This window comes from Bos grunniens, chromosome 18, assembly GCF_055505025.1.
Source record: "Bos grunniens cultivar Pamir isolate PY7600 chromosome 18, Bosgru_T2T1.0, whole genome shotgun sequence".
In the NCBI taxonomy this organism is placed as follows: domain Eukaryota; kingdom Metazoa; phylum Chordata; class Mammalia; order Artiodactyla; family Bovidae; genus Bos; species Bos grunniens.
Window position 1 is genome coordinate 1,874,063 of NC_141182.1, and position 14,672 is coordinate 1,888,734.

The 14,672-nt window shown below is 47.5% G+C and overlaps 1 protein-coding gene across 2 annotated transcripts in view; it reads left to right on the forward strand.

Annotated features, from left to right (window-relative positions):
* Positions 1–6,151, forward strand: part of ST3GAL2 (ST3 beta-galactoside alpha-2,3-sialyltransferase 2) — a 47,392-nt gene extending 41,241 nt beyond the window's left edge. For both annotated transcript variants that reach the window (XM_086349832.1, XM_086349833.1), the window contains 4 exons: positions 762–941; positions 2,446–2,491; positions 2,760–2,879; positions 3,726–6,151. In XM_086349832.1, coding sequence (XP_086205958.1) covers positions 762–941; positions 2,446–2,491; positions 2,760–2,879; positions 3,726–3,899 — 520 coding nt within the window. In that variant the 3' untranslated portion in view covers positions 3,900–6,151. The remainder of the gene's footprint in view (positions 1–761; positions 942–2,445; positions 2,492–2,759; positions 2,880–3,725) is intronic.
* Positions 6,152–14,672: the final 8,521 nt, after the last annotated feature.

Consider the following 14,672-nt stretch of genomic DNA (forward strand, 5'->3'; position numbering starts at 1 on the left):
GTTTTCCTTTTTTTTTTCCTTTAGCCAGACTTCATTGTTTGAATATTTGAAATCATTATTCTATACACAAATTTTAATTTCTTACAAAGCTCTATATTCCATATCACTAGGTCACTTCACTCTCCATTTTATGCCACATTTCCATCAAGAACTATTTCCCCAAATCACAATCTGCCTGATTGTGTGTTGTTGTTCCGTTGCTAAGTTGTGTCCAACTCTTTGCAATGCTGTGAACTGCAGCCTGACAGGCTCCTCTATCCATGAGATTTCCCAAGCAAGAATACTGGAGTGGGTTGCCATTTCCTTCTCCATCAGTTTTCCTTTTTTTGCACTGTGATTTCCTCTGACTGCACAGGTATTCAAAAGGTATGTGTTGAAAGAAGTGAGATTCCTCACACCACTTTTTTTTTTTTAACTGAATAGCTCTTGAAAACTTACTTCTTACCAGCACATGAAAAATCTGATTCATTCATTCTGATGACTACATGTAACAGTTACATGAATGTGCCAAAATGTATTGATATTAACTGGTTCTCTATTGATGGGCTCTTCTTTTTACTATTATAAATAATACTGCAGTGAATATCCTTGCACACGTTTTTGCACACTTACACAACCTTTTTTATAGGATAGATTTCTGGAAATGGAACAGAGTAAGTGCACACCTGTTTACAGGTATGACGGCCAGCACCAAACCATCTTCTAGAATTGTACCAGTTTATGTGTCGGTGTCTTCTCTCACCACCCTCCTGTCCCCACAGGATGAATCAGGCACCGACCGTGGGCTTTGAGCAGGATGTCGGCAGCCGAACCACGCACCATTTCATGTACCCCGAGAGTGCCAAGAACCTGCCCGCCAACGTCAGCTTCGTGCTGGTGCCCTTCAAGGCCCTGGACCTCCTGTGGATCGCCAGCGCCCTGTCCACCGGGCAGATCCGATTGTGAGCCACTGCCGCTGCAAGTGGGGCACGGGGGCCGCCCCGCCTTGGGAGGAACTGTCTGGGCGCCAGATCTTAGAATGCCTCTCACTGACTGTTTTGGCCAAGAGAGGCTGGTGAGGAGAGAAGCAGCAGTAGGGAGGGCGCCAAACAGTGGTTGGCTGAGGCCACAGCTTGTTTTGGGCCACTCCCTGCATGGTAGCAGCCAGCCTACTGGTGTTCAGAGGTGAAGGACACCTTTCCAGGCCCCCTTTGCAGGATGTGGCCCCTGTCTGTTAGCTCTGCTTTAACAGCTTTATTGAGATATGATTCACATGCCATACAGTTCACACATTTAAAGTGCAGTTCAGTGGCTTTTAGTATATGCACAGGGTTTAGGGTTATGTAACCATCACAAGTAATTTTAGAACACATGCATATTGCAAAGATGAAGATAATCTAAAGATACCCCTGTACCCCTTACTCATCACCCCCACTCCCTCCACCCCTAGCCCTAGGCAACCACTAAGCTACTCTGTCTCACCGTGGTTTTTGTGTGTGCACATGTGTGTGTAAAAATGTGTATGTGTAACATAAAATACTGTTTTAACCACACAGTTCATGAGCATTAAGTGTATTCACATTGCTGTACAAATCTCACCACAGCCCATCTCCAGAACTTTTTCATCATCTCAGATGAAAACTCTGCCATTAAATGGCAGCTCCCCATTCCCTCCTCCCTCCAGCCCCTGATAACCACGGTTCTGTCTCTGTGATTTGACTGTTCTAGGTACTTCATACACGTGGAATCATACAGTGTTTGTCCTTTGCCTCTGGCTTATTTCAGTAGCATCGTGTTTTCAGGGTTCATCTGTCTTATAGCCTGTGTTAGGGTTTTATCCCCTTTAAAGGGTGCATAGTATTCTGGTGTATGGATATATCATATTTACCTATTCATCTGTCCATTGGACAATTGGATTACTTCCACCTATGCCTATTTTCACCGCGTATTTTTTTAAACACAGAAGTTGCAGTTTTCTGAGTTTAGCTTATGTTTGGGAGTCCAAAGGGCTAAAATAAGTGCTGTAGAGTTTAAGTTCCATGGATACTCAGAAATGGGAGCATAGGTTACAGGCACCACGGCTAATAGGGAAGGAGGGATTTGTGCCTAATGTGAGGACAGTAGCGTCAGGGCTGCTGTGGGCAGAGGTTAAGAGCACGGACATGCTGGGTGTGAGAAGATGGGCTAACCCAAGTGGAAACTTCACAGCAGAGAGTCATGGGAAGAAAAGTTGGGGCTGGGTTATGAAACGCCCCAGTGCTTGTCTAAACCATCCTTATTTTATCTTGGAGAACATAGGGACCCATTGAAGGTTTCTGGACAAGGAGCTGCAGTGATATGCAATGGGAGAGCAGTCTGGAAGCAGGGCAGCCTGTCATGAGGCCATCATCACTTGGGCCTCAGCGGGAGGAAAGGCATCCCTGGGTGCATGGAGCCAGCTCAGTGTTATTTTCTTTCTGCTTGCAGCACCTATGCCCCAGTGAAGTCCTTCCTTCGAGTGGACAAAGAGAAGGTAAGCTTCCTCCTCCCCACCTCAGTGGAAGTAGTGCAGACCTGAGTCATGCTGTCCCTGGTCCTGTGGTTCAGGTATCCCCCAGTACCCTTCCAGAACCCTCAAGAGTCCCCATCTGCTGGTATACCTGACTCCCCTCCCCCCGCCCCCCCCACACAGGCTGCAGGAACTACTGGCTCCTGGCACATGTGGAGGAACTGGTCAGAGCTTGGCCTGAGATTTCAGGCCCCAGAAGCCCTCATGTGCTCATTACATTTTCTCCTCCTAGGTCCAGATCTACAACCCAGCCTTCTTCAAGTACATCCATGACAGGTGGACAGAGCATCATGGGCGGTACCCTTCCACTGGGATGCTGGTACTCTTCTTTGCCCTGCATGTGTGTGATGAGGTGGGTAGCCTGTTCTGGGGATAAAATAGTAGGACCCAAGGGACAGAGGGAACCAGCCTTTGTCAGGGCTTAGCCGTGCATCAAGAGGAATGTGTTTTTGTAGGAAGGAACTAAGTGGCTTCCATTCCCCCTATTTCTAGGCTGCAAGGTATAGGTCTGCATTTCGCAAACTTACTGTGTTCATGATTTTACCATATCTGATATCAGTTCATTGAAAGGTTAAATTTATTGAAAAAGGAAATTGAATACCATAATTGATATTACTTGCCATAAAGAAAGAATAACCATAACTTAAGTGGAACAGTGTTGTAGTTGTTTGAGCAGAATGGGGTCTCCCACAGCTGTGGGCCCCAGGCTTACTCTGTTAAAAATGGAGATTAGTCATTCAAGGAGCCCATCTCTGGGCTCTGTCTGCTGCTCTGCCATGGATAGCAGTGCTCATGCCCAGCACACCCTTTTGCCAGTAAACTATTCAGTGTATGATATTGCGTACCTGACCAGCTTTCAATAAAATACACCATTAAGGGGGAAAAAAATGTTAGCAAGGGTTGGTGAGTTGTCACAGGCTGGCTCCATACTCAGGCATTCTTGATGTCATCAGAAGGTGGCTGGAAGGAGAACCGGAAGGGAACAGCCCTCTCCCTCTGGAACAGTGTCCTCAGCGTCAGGGTTGGATGTCCCGGGTCTTCCAGGCGCGTGAAGCGCGCCGGGAGCGGATGAGCCGCCTCCTGCTCGGGTAGGGGCGCCGCGGCCCCTTTCTCGTCCCCTCCTACAACCCAGGGCTCTGCCGCGGCCTCTGCTCCCGGGTCCCCGACGTGGAGTGACCCGCGCCGCCCTCCCCCGCAGGTGAACGTGTACGGCTTCGGGGCCGACAGCCGGGGCAACTGGCACCACTACTGGGAGAATAACCGGTACGCGGGCGAGTTCCGGAAGACGGGCGTGCACGACGCCGACTTCGAGGCGCACATCATCGACATGCTGGCTAAGGCCAGCAAGATCGAGGTCTACAGAGGGAACTGAGCCCGGACGCGCTGCGACTCTTCGGCCCCGCCGCGCGGCTCCCGCCGGGACTCGGGGTCGGCCCGGGGGCGGTGACCTAAGCGTGGCGCGGCGCCCTCCGGGGCGTCAGCGGGCCTTCGGAGCGCCGCCGCCGCGACCTGGACCAATCACTTTGCAGCTCAGCGAGCGCCGGCGTCCTCGGCCAGCGAGGAGACTCCCCCGGCCCAGCAGCAATCAGCGCCGCCGGCGGGCGGGGCCTCCAGCCAATCATGCAACTCAAGGAGGACTTCCGGCGCCGGGACCCCTCTCAGCCAATCGATGGCCTTCGGGGGCGGGCCGGCGACCGATTAATTTCCCACTCCACTATGCTTTTGGGTAGGATTTTATTTCACGCTTTCTAAGGAGTAGGAGTTCCTTCCGGCTTCGAGAAGTATGCTCTCCGCAGGTTCGGCAAGAGGCGTCTCAGTCACTTTCCGGCCTAACCTCGCTGGGGGCGCCGAGAAGGAAACGGTGGGGAAAGCGAGGGACAGCGGTGGCTCGCTCCCTCCTTCCCGGGAGTGCTCTGTGACCGCGGGGCGGGCGGGAGGGCGATCGGGCAGCCTTTCGGGTGGGCGGGGAGCGGGGCGGTCAGGTGGTTTGCAGGGAGCGCTCTTTACCCCAGGGGGAAAGTTAGAGCCCTCCCAGACCGCCCCGGACCGCCTAGAGAACTAGATCCACATTTCTTTGATCGGTCAGGCGTAGATAGGTGAGTGCAAACCCACCAAAGAAATGCGGTGAGAATCTGGAGGGTACGTGGGTCCTCTCCTGCCTCCTCCCCTCCCGCCCTTGGCCCCCTTGTGGAATGGCCTTTCTGACCGTGGCATTTAGTGTCTCACCAGAAAACTAGGATTGTGTGCACCCCTTCCTAGGCGGGCGAAGTTCGCCTAGGGCGCAACTCTGAAACACAGGTGTAAGAAATAGGACAGGAGACTGGAAACCCCGTCACATCAGATGTCAGGTGCTTCTCACTCCATGTGCCCTCGGCCCCTATTGTTTGCTCACGACCTCCTCAGTGTCTCTCCCGAGGCCCTGGGTCTCCTCACCAAGGCACTTGTTGCTCTGGGAGGATTGCCCTGTGATTAGGACAGTGCAGCTCCCCGCCCTTCCCCCTTTGGGTGCCTCTAGGGAGAGGGAGCAGCACGTAGGACAGAAGGCTGGAGATGAGACCAGCTGTCTGGTTCTTCACCCATCACCCCCCAAAGGGGGAGGAAACCTCTTGCTCCGGGTTGGAATTTGCTTTAGGCTTATGATTTAGCTAACCTGAAATTATCATGGGTGGCTGACCAACAAAGATGCTTTTCAGATACTGAGCTGGCCATGCAAATAGCTGGGGAGGAGTGGACTTGCCCCTTGCATGCCTCCTCCCCTGCCCACATATCCCCTTCCCTGTGCTCACCTTGCACCTTTTCCCTCTGACCCTCTTTCCATTTCCAGCTCTAGAAGGGCTGCAAAGCTAACAACCAGAGGTTACAGCTGGAAGCTACTTGCATGACTGAACCCAGCTTAAGTTCCTAGAGGAAGCTGCTGAAGGTATTCCTCATGCTTGAAGGTTGGGGGAGTGTAGGAGGGGAAAAGGGCTTCTGTGAAGCTTCCAAACCACTAAAAGGATCCCCCTTCCCAACAGTGACTTAAAAAACAGTAAGCAAACAAACATAAAAACCACCCTCTCTTAGTGAGTTGATACCACTCGGCAGCCTCCTGGTCATTGGTATAGTTCCTGCAGCTGGCTGAGGGAACAGGAGCCAGCAGAGGAGTATGTTAGAGGCTTAGTGGGGGGCAGTGGGCCCCACTAAAAGTTAATATATTGAGAACTTAGCTTGAGTCTGTCCCTTCCCAATTCCAAAAGTAGGAGGAGTGAAGAATGGGGGTGGGTTAGTGAGGCCTTTAGTGGAACACCTCTTTCACCACCTCAGCCCCATCATTTTAGAAAGTCAAGACCAGTTATTCTTGCCAGTCTCATCTCAGTGCTTCCTAAAGAGGCTCTTGAGTGTTTAAGAGATGAAAAAAATGCAATTATGCCAAACAGTATTGAGCAGAATAATTTATTTCTTTTGTCGTTGTTCCTTTTTCTTCTTTTGTTTGGGTTTTGTTTTGTTTAGAACATTAATAAATCCCATTCTGGAAGAGGTAGGTCCCAGCACCCAGCCCAGATCTTCTTTTCTACAATAGTTATTTAAGCAAATGTTTTTTATTTTCTTCCCTTTCTCTTTCTGAATTAAAAATAAGAAACTGTATATTCACTTGTTCGTTTTGAAATGTGTTTGATGGTGGGAAGAAGGTCAATGGGAAGCTGTGACCAAGTAATGGTGAAGACTGTTGGGGGCATTGCTGGAAGTGGGGAAGGGACGACTCCCAGACACCCATCCCTTATACATGAAGCCTCCCAGCCACCAGCTGTGCCCTCTGGGAGGGTGGCCTTCACCACTGTCTGCTGTGTGGGCCCAGTGCAGCATGCAGACCCCACAGTCACCTGGATGGGGCTTTCCCTGCTCTGTTTCTGGGTTCTGTGCAACTTCCCATGATGCCCTAGGTGTGAGTTGGCAGGGAATTGGCAGAATGGTTGGAGCTGGTGCCACAGGCGCCCGAGGTAGCTGTGCTGCTTCCTTAGGCGGCCTGGATCTACTGACCGTAACTCCCATCACGGGCTGGAATGCCCCTGAACGTATAGCTCTGCCGTCCGGTGGATGAGATAGCTCACACCAGCTCTCTTCAGAGTCTGTGCTCAGCTTGGCGTCCTGCTGTCCAGTTTCTCCCAGTGCCCAAGAGCGAGCTGAGTGACTTTTCAAATGGAAGATACTTTTTGTTGGAGGAGGGCATCACTTTTTGGAAGTGGTGGAGGGTTTGTTCTAAAACTGTAGGTCTCTGGGCTGTAGTTCTCCTATTTGGGGTTGCCAGAGCCTCCATATGACAGTTCTCTGCCACAGACACTCCCCAGTAGCACGTACCTGAGTCATAAGGCCCAGTGTCCAGACGACAGGCACATAGCCAGGACTGCCAAGAACTGTTTCTTGTCTGGGCCCCACTCAGAGCCGCTGTCTTATGGGTCACTGTCCTTAGTGGGAGCAGCACTCCGGATATTGTACATGTTACCTCCAGGATTGAGCCTCACAAATTATGTCTTTTTATTTTTTAATGTTGGCCGCGGATTCCATTGCTTTGATTCAACAAAGATACCATATCAGGAATCACAAGTTAGTACTATTGCAATAAACTACTGTCATTCTCCATGATTCAGATGGCGAGTGAATGGGATGAGGAAGAAGTCACCCATCCTTCCATAACTCAAGTTGGATGGCAGCACCAGTCTCTGCAAACCCTGCTGGAATGTGGTATTGAGTCTGACTACCATGTTGGAGATAGTTCCAGGGACATCTATTAGGCCCTACCCCCATGCATCTGGTTGCCAGTACAGTGATTTTGCCAGGTAGTAAATATCTCTCTTTCCTTTTCGAACTAAGGAAATTACCTTAAGATGAATCTAGTCTCATTGGACCCACCATTAAATGGACTTGAACCAGAGCTCCATCTGTCGTCGACCATAATAAGCTCCAACTCTCATAATAAAGTGGACTGCTTTGGCATTCTGGTCTCAAAGCTAGCGTATGGTGACTCCTGGAAGTCTGGGTATTTCCCTTCTCCCAGTGCACTGTCACTCCAGAAGTACGTTCTCCTGGAAAAGCAACAGCTACACAAACGACCCTAAGATCTGCTTGAAAAGAGCTCCAGATGTGTGGCCTGATTAGGTCTGGGAACTGAGTAAAAAGCTAAAAATTCCCCTCACTGCGACTCAGGTTTTTTCCCACCACTCTTAGAATTTTCTCTCCTGTGCACATCAAGCAATACTTTAGTAGGCTCCCCAGCATCTGTTTCATTTCTGGGGACCTTAATGGTCAATTAACTATTGTTCCAAATCCTTAGAGGTGAGAACTCTAGTTGCCAAACTGGATTATTGTGGTAAATGTGCCTCCCTGTCTCAGGTCAGGAGGCATGGCTTTCTAGTCTTTGTTAGGCTGGGATCCCATTATTCACTGACCCTCAAATGACAGCCACCAGAGTTCCTTAAAGATGGTGCCCCAATCACTAATCAGTTCAGTTCAGTCACTCAGTCGTGTCCGACTCTGTGACCACATGAATTGCAGCACGCCAGGCCTCCCTGTCCATCACCAACTCCCGGAGTTCATCCAAGCCCGTGTCCATCAAGTCGGTGATGCCATCCAGCCATCTCATCCTCTGTCGTCCCCTTCTCCTCCTGCCCCCAATCCCTCCCGGCATCAGAGTCTTTTCCAATGAGTCAACTCTTCCCATGAGGTGGCCAAAGTATTGGAGTTTCAGCTTTAGCATCAGTCTTAGTGAACACCCAGGACTGATCTCCTTTAGAATGGACTGGATGGATCTCCTTGCAGTCCAAGGGACTCTCAAGAGTCTTTTCCAACACCACAGTTCAAAAGCATCAATTCTTTGGCGCTCAGCTTTCCTCACAGTCCAACTTTCACATCCATACACTACCACTGGAAAAACCATAGCCTTGACTAGATGGACCTTTGTTGGCAAAGTAATGTCTCTGCTTTTCAATATGTTATCTAGGTTGTTCATAACTTTCCTTCCAAGGAGTAAGCGTCTTTTAATTTCATGGTTGCAATCACTATCTGCAGTGATTTTGGAGCCCAAAAAAATCAAGTCTGACACTGTTTCCACTGTTTCCCCATCTATTTCCCATGAAGTGATGGGACCAGATGCCATGATCTTCGTTTTCTGAATGTTGAGCTTTAAGCCAACTTTTTCACTCTCCTCTTTCACTATCATCAAGAGGCTTTTGAGTTCCTCTTCACTTTCTGCCATAAGGGTGGTGTCATCTGCATATCTGAGGTTATTGATATTTCTGCTGGCAATCTTGATTCCAGCTTGTGCTTCTTCCAGCCCAGTGTTTCTCATGATGTACTACTCTGCATATAAGTTAAATAAGCAGGGTGACAATATACAGCCTTGACGTACTCCTTTTCCTATTTGGAACCAGTCTGTTGTTCCATGTCCAGTTCTAACTGTTGCTTCCTGACCTGCATATAGGTTTCTCAAGAGGAAGGTCAGGTGGTCTGGTATTCCCATCTCTTTCAGAATTTTCCACAGTTTCTTGTGATCCACACAGTCACAGGCTTTGGCATAGTCAATAAAGCAGAAATACATGTTTTTCTGGAACTCTCTTCTTTTTTCGGTGATCCAGCGGATGTTGGCATCTGATCTCTTGTTCCTCTGCCTTTTCTAAAACCAGCTTGAACATCTGGAAGTTCATGATTCACATATTGCTGAAGCCTGGCTTGGAGAATTTTGAGAATTACTCTGCTAGCGTGTGAGATGAGTACAATTGTGCAGTAGTTTGAGCACTCTTTGGCATTGCCTTTCTTTGGGATTGGAATGAAAACTGACCTTTTCCAGTCCTGTGGCCACTGCTGAGTTTTTCAAATTTGCTGATACATTTTAAAAAAATTTTATTAAGATATAGTTGATTTATAGTGTTGTGCTGTTAACTATAGCTCCCGTGCTGTACGTTATATCCCTAGAGCTTATTTATCCTAAACTGGAAGTTTGTACCTTTTGACTGCCTTTACCCATTCCCCCTCCTATTTGGCAAGCACCAGTCTGCTCTCTGTTTCTACGAGAGCAGTGTTGTTAGATTCTGCATGAAAGTAAGATCACATGATATTTGTCTTTCTCCATCGAACTTATTTCACTAGCATAACGCCCTGTTGTCACAAAAGACAGGATTTCCTTTTTTTTTTTAATGGCTGAATAACAGTCTGTTATATATATATATATTCACATTTTCTTTACCCATTCCTCTGTCAATGGACATTTAGGTTGTTTCCATGTCTTTGCTATTGTAAATAATGCTGCAGTGAATATGGGAGTGCAGATGTCTCTTTGAGAGGGTAATATTCCCTTGGATGCGTACCCAGAAGTGAAATTGTTGAATCATATGGTAGTTCTGGTCCCAAGAGTGAAGCTAGATCCTATCTCACACCCCTCACGGAAATTAACTCCAAATGGATTCGACTTAAATGTAAAACATGAAACCAAAATATATAAAGAACTCATATAACACAATAGCCAAAAAAAAAAAAAATCTGATTAAAAAAATGGGCATATGTGAAGAGACATTTCTCCAGAGAAGACATACAGATGGCCGACAGGTCCATGAAAAGATGAGCAACATCCTTAATCCTCAGGGAATTGAAAATCAAAGCCATAATGAGATATCACCACACTACTTTTAGAACGACTTGTCAAAGAGACAAGGGATAACAATCACTGGTGAGGATGTGGAACAAACGGAACCCTTGTGCACTGTTGGTGAGAATGTAAATTAGTGCAGCCACTGTGGGAAACAGTATAGAGGTTCCTTAGTGACTTAAGATGGACACTCACGTCGTCACCCTCAGGCTGTGCAAGCAATCCAGAGGCCTTTCTGCTCCATCTTCCTTGCCAACACCCATCCTTCCCCTAAAGGTGACCACTACCCTGATACTTACTTGCCTCCTAAGAAATCTGTATGCACGTCAAGAAGCAACAGTCAGAACTGGACATGGAACAACAGACTGGTTCCAAATCGGGAAAGGAGTATGTCAAGGCTGTATATTGTCACCTTGCTTATTTAATTTATATGCAGAGTACATCATGTGAAATGCCAGGCTGGATGAAGCATAGCTGGAATCAAGATTGCTGAGAGAAATACCAATAACCTCAGATATGCAGATGACACCACCCTTATTGCAGAAAGTGAAGAACTAAAGATCCTCTTGATGAAAGTGAAAGAGGAGAGTGAAAAAGTTGGCTTAAAACTCAACATTCAGAAAACGAAGATCATGGCATCCGGTCCCATCACTTTATGGGAAATAGATGGGGAAACAATGGAAACAGCGAGAGACTTTATTATGGGGGGCTCCAAAATCACTGTGGATGGTGACTGCTGCCATGAAATTAAAAGACACTTGCTCCTTGGAAGAAAAGCTATGACCAACCTAGATAGCTTATTAAAAAGCAGACATTACTTTGCTGACAAAGGTCTGTCTAGTTAAAGCTATGGTTTTTCTAGTAGTCATGTATGGATGTGAGAGTTGGACTGTGAGGAAAGCTGAGCGCCGAAGGATTGATGCTTTTGAACTGTGGTGTTGGAGAAGACTCTTGAGAGTCACTTGGACTGCAAGGAGATCCAACCAGTCCTTCCTAAAGGAAATCAGTCCTGAGTATTCATCAAAAGGACTGTTGCTGAAGCTCCAATACTTTGACTATCTGATGTGAAAAACTGATTTCTTAGGAAAGGCCCTGTTGCTGGGAAAGATTGAAGGTGGAAGGAGAAGGGGACAACAGAGGATGAGATGGTTGGATGGCATCACTGACTCAATGGCCATGAGTTTGAGCAAGCTCCGGGAGTTGGTGATGGATGGAGAAGCCTGGCATGCTGCAGTCCATGGCGTTGCAAAGAGTGAGACACAGCTGAGCAACTGAACTGATGGACTGACCCTGATACTCAGTTCTCTTTCATCAGTCCGATTGCCTAGACCCAGGTCCGTATGGAAATTCAGTTTATAACAGAGATGACCTCTCAAGTCACTTGGGAAAAGATGGATGTTGCAATAAATGTTATTGAAATAACTAGATAACCATCTGGAAAAAGATAAAATTAGATCCATAGCCTAAACTACCAAAATACCAAAAGAGAGATAAATGTAAAAAATAAAACAGTAAAAGTAGTTGTTCATTGATGTAGTCAAACAGAAAACATTGGCTTTGTAGCTGATTTTTGGACTGGGATTTTTTTTCACGGTCTATGTAGTTCCCCGTATTGCTAAAAATTGGGAGTTTTTTCATTCCTTTTTGTGAGTTCCAAACATTTTGTTAAATTTCCTCTTCTGATGTAACAGCTTCCATTTTATTTGTCCATTTGAGTTTATACCTTTTTCCTCCCCTATAATTTCAGTAAGCTCGTGGAAAGGAAAGTTAGCTAAGTGGGATATTTAATTGCATACTTAGCAGATACCCTTTTCTTCCTCAGTTTTCCTGTCTCCACAGAGCTGATTTTTTTCTGATTTTTTTTAACGCCTCTCTGTCACGATGGAGGCTTTTTAAATAATTGGGAATTGTTCTCTCTTCTAAAATAATGGATTAAGAAGCTGCTTGGGAATTTTGTGTACCTGGATGGAACATACCTGCTCTCTGGGTTGACATTAGGGTGCCTGGACAGGGAACCAGCTTTTCCAAGGCAGGGAGGGATGGTAAGGATAAGCTAGGCTGTGCTGCAACAACAAACACCTTTCCAGCTGGCACTGGCTTAAAACAACAAAGTTTATTTCTCACAAGCTGTGTTTCCATCAGGGGCTGTGTTCCTCAGAGCACTCAGGACCCAGGCAGACAGTGGCACCATCTAGGGGTGGGTCTGTTGTTTCAGGGGCAGAAAAAAAGAATCTGGTGAGCCACAGGCTGTCTTTGAATGCTTCTGTCAAGAAGTTCACATTTCCTTGATGCCAGAAAAGTCCCATGGCCATGCCTCAATCCATTAAGAATGTGTACTCTAAAGAGAGGCACCATATTTGGGTGAGCAGTAATGCTGTTTGGATACAGAGGGCTCCTTGGAGAGAAACACTTGCAGTAGTTATGGCCTGGCCAGGGGTAGGTGGATACACACTTGGCTGGCACTCTGCTGGATGCCAGGGGAGGGGGCAGGACATGATTAAGTATTTTATTTATCTATCACAGGAACAAACAGCTGGGGACTGCCATGCGGCAGGCAAGGAACTCCTTCCTGTGACATGCTTGGCACAGTAGGAAAACATCATTCCTGGCTTGCGGAGGGGAAGGGTGAAACCCTAAAACATTTTTAAAAATCAAATTTTTCCTTCCTGAGCGTGAGTTAGAAATCAATGGTCCTTCTCACTACCCTTCCAGAAAAATCTCAGCTTCTGCAGTGAGTCTATGTCTGTGTGATAACTAACGCAAAAATGCAAAAAAGATGCCCCTTCCCCTTACACTCAGTGAACTGTGTGTATCAGGGCCAGCCCGTTCCCCAAGAATATAGAAACAATACCTTTCATCCAACAGCTGGTTTTTGTTTTTGAGAAGACTACAGGCTCTTTCCGGTAATACAGCTTCTCTCTAGGGAGAAGGCTTAAAGTAAAAAGAACATACAGTGAGTGTCCACATTCCGAGGGATCTGCGTTCAGTTCTTCTTTTGCTATAAGGTAACTTTGCCTTTTCTTTCTATACACTTACAACTATTCTAAAAAAAATCAAGTCTATTTTTAAAAAATACTTTTTTTCAATGGAAGGAGTCGGGGGAAAGTGTCAAGAGTTAACCAATCAGCAACATCCAGGAATAGTCTTACTGTGTGAATCTATTGAAATTTGGCTGTGTTCTTATTTCAGGACAGGGTCCAAGTCCTCCTCCCTGCCTCCAGGGCCTGCATCTTGATGGAAGTCTGCATCCAGCGGGCAGGCAGGTGAAGCTCCTGTCAGCACCATCCGAGCAGTGATGCTGCCTTGGGTTCCGATCTCGTGTGCAGCGTTGCCTGGTCCTCGGCTCCATGGCACCTGCTGGCTGGCAGCTGCTCTGTCCCAGATGGGAGCACAGCAAGCTCTGGCTTCAGCCCTGCTTAGCACACTGCATTTCTCCCGGTTGTTGATCCACAGAAGTATTCACCTCGTTTTTGGGGGTCAGGTAGTATGTTCTCTGGCTCTTCCTTTTCTGTATCGCTGCTGTGTTTCTGGGTCCACGTGGATGTCACCTAACCGGAACGCTGGCTCCGCACCTGGCCTCTTCTCCCTTCTCGTTTCCTCCGAGCACCTGCACACATCCTCCTCGTCACCCTACCCTGCCTCGTCCACGGCCTTTCTGGACCCTTGCTGCCCTTCTCACCCAACTTCTCTTATCAGAGCCCCTCCCACACCCGTGGCTCGTGCGCCCCTCATAACCTGCGGTCACTGTCTGCCTGCTTCACTCCCAGGACTCTTTCTCTCACGTCCGGTCTCATTTGGACGCTGTCGCTCGGTCTCAACTCTGACCCACGCACGCACAGCTCTGCCATCCACTCACCCGTAGGTAATAGTAATCACTCACAGAAAATCAGGCAGGCAAATCATCTTAAGATGTACAAAAACATGAGTAAGTAATTTATAATACTGAAATGAGGAAAGGTTTTCTGGCGATGACACCAAATCCAGATTTCTTAAAAATGAATGTTAAGACTACCAATGGAGAAGGCAATGGCAAGCCACTCCAGTACTCTTGCCTAGAAAATCCCACGGATGGAGGAGCCTGGTGGGCTGCAGTCCATGGGGTCGCTACAAGTTGGACTCAACTGAGCGACTTCACTTTCACTTTTCACTTTCACACAATGAAGAGGGCAATGGCAACCCACTCCAGTGTTCTTGCTTGGAGAATCCAGGGGACGGCAGAGCCTGGTGGGCTGCCGTCTATGGGGTCGCACAGAGTCGGACACGACTGAATCGACTTAGCAGCAGCAGCAGCAGCAAGACTACTGAAGTTAAACTTTTGTGTGGTATTAAGAAAAAATGATTTTGTAAAGACAAACTAGGAAAACATCTACCACTCAAGACAGTCTAACTTCCCTAAGGTAGAAAGGTGGCTGTAACTCACAGAGGTCAAACAAGCCGGTAACAAAATGGTGAGACAGGAATGGGCAGCACCCCCAAAAGAGGTGCTGGTATCAGTTCAGTTCAGTCGCTCAGTCGTGTCTGACTCTTTGT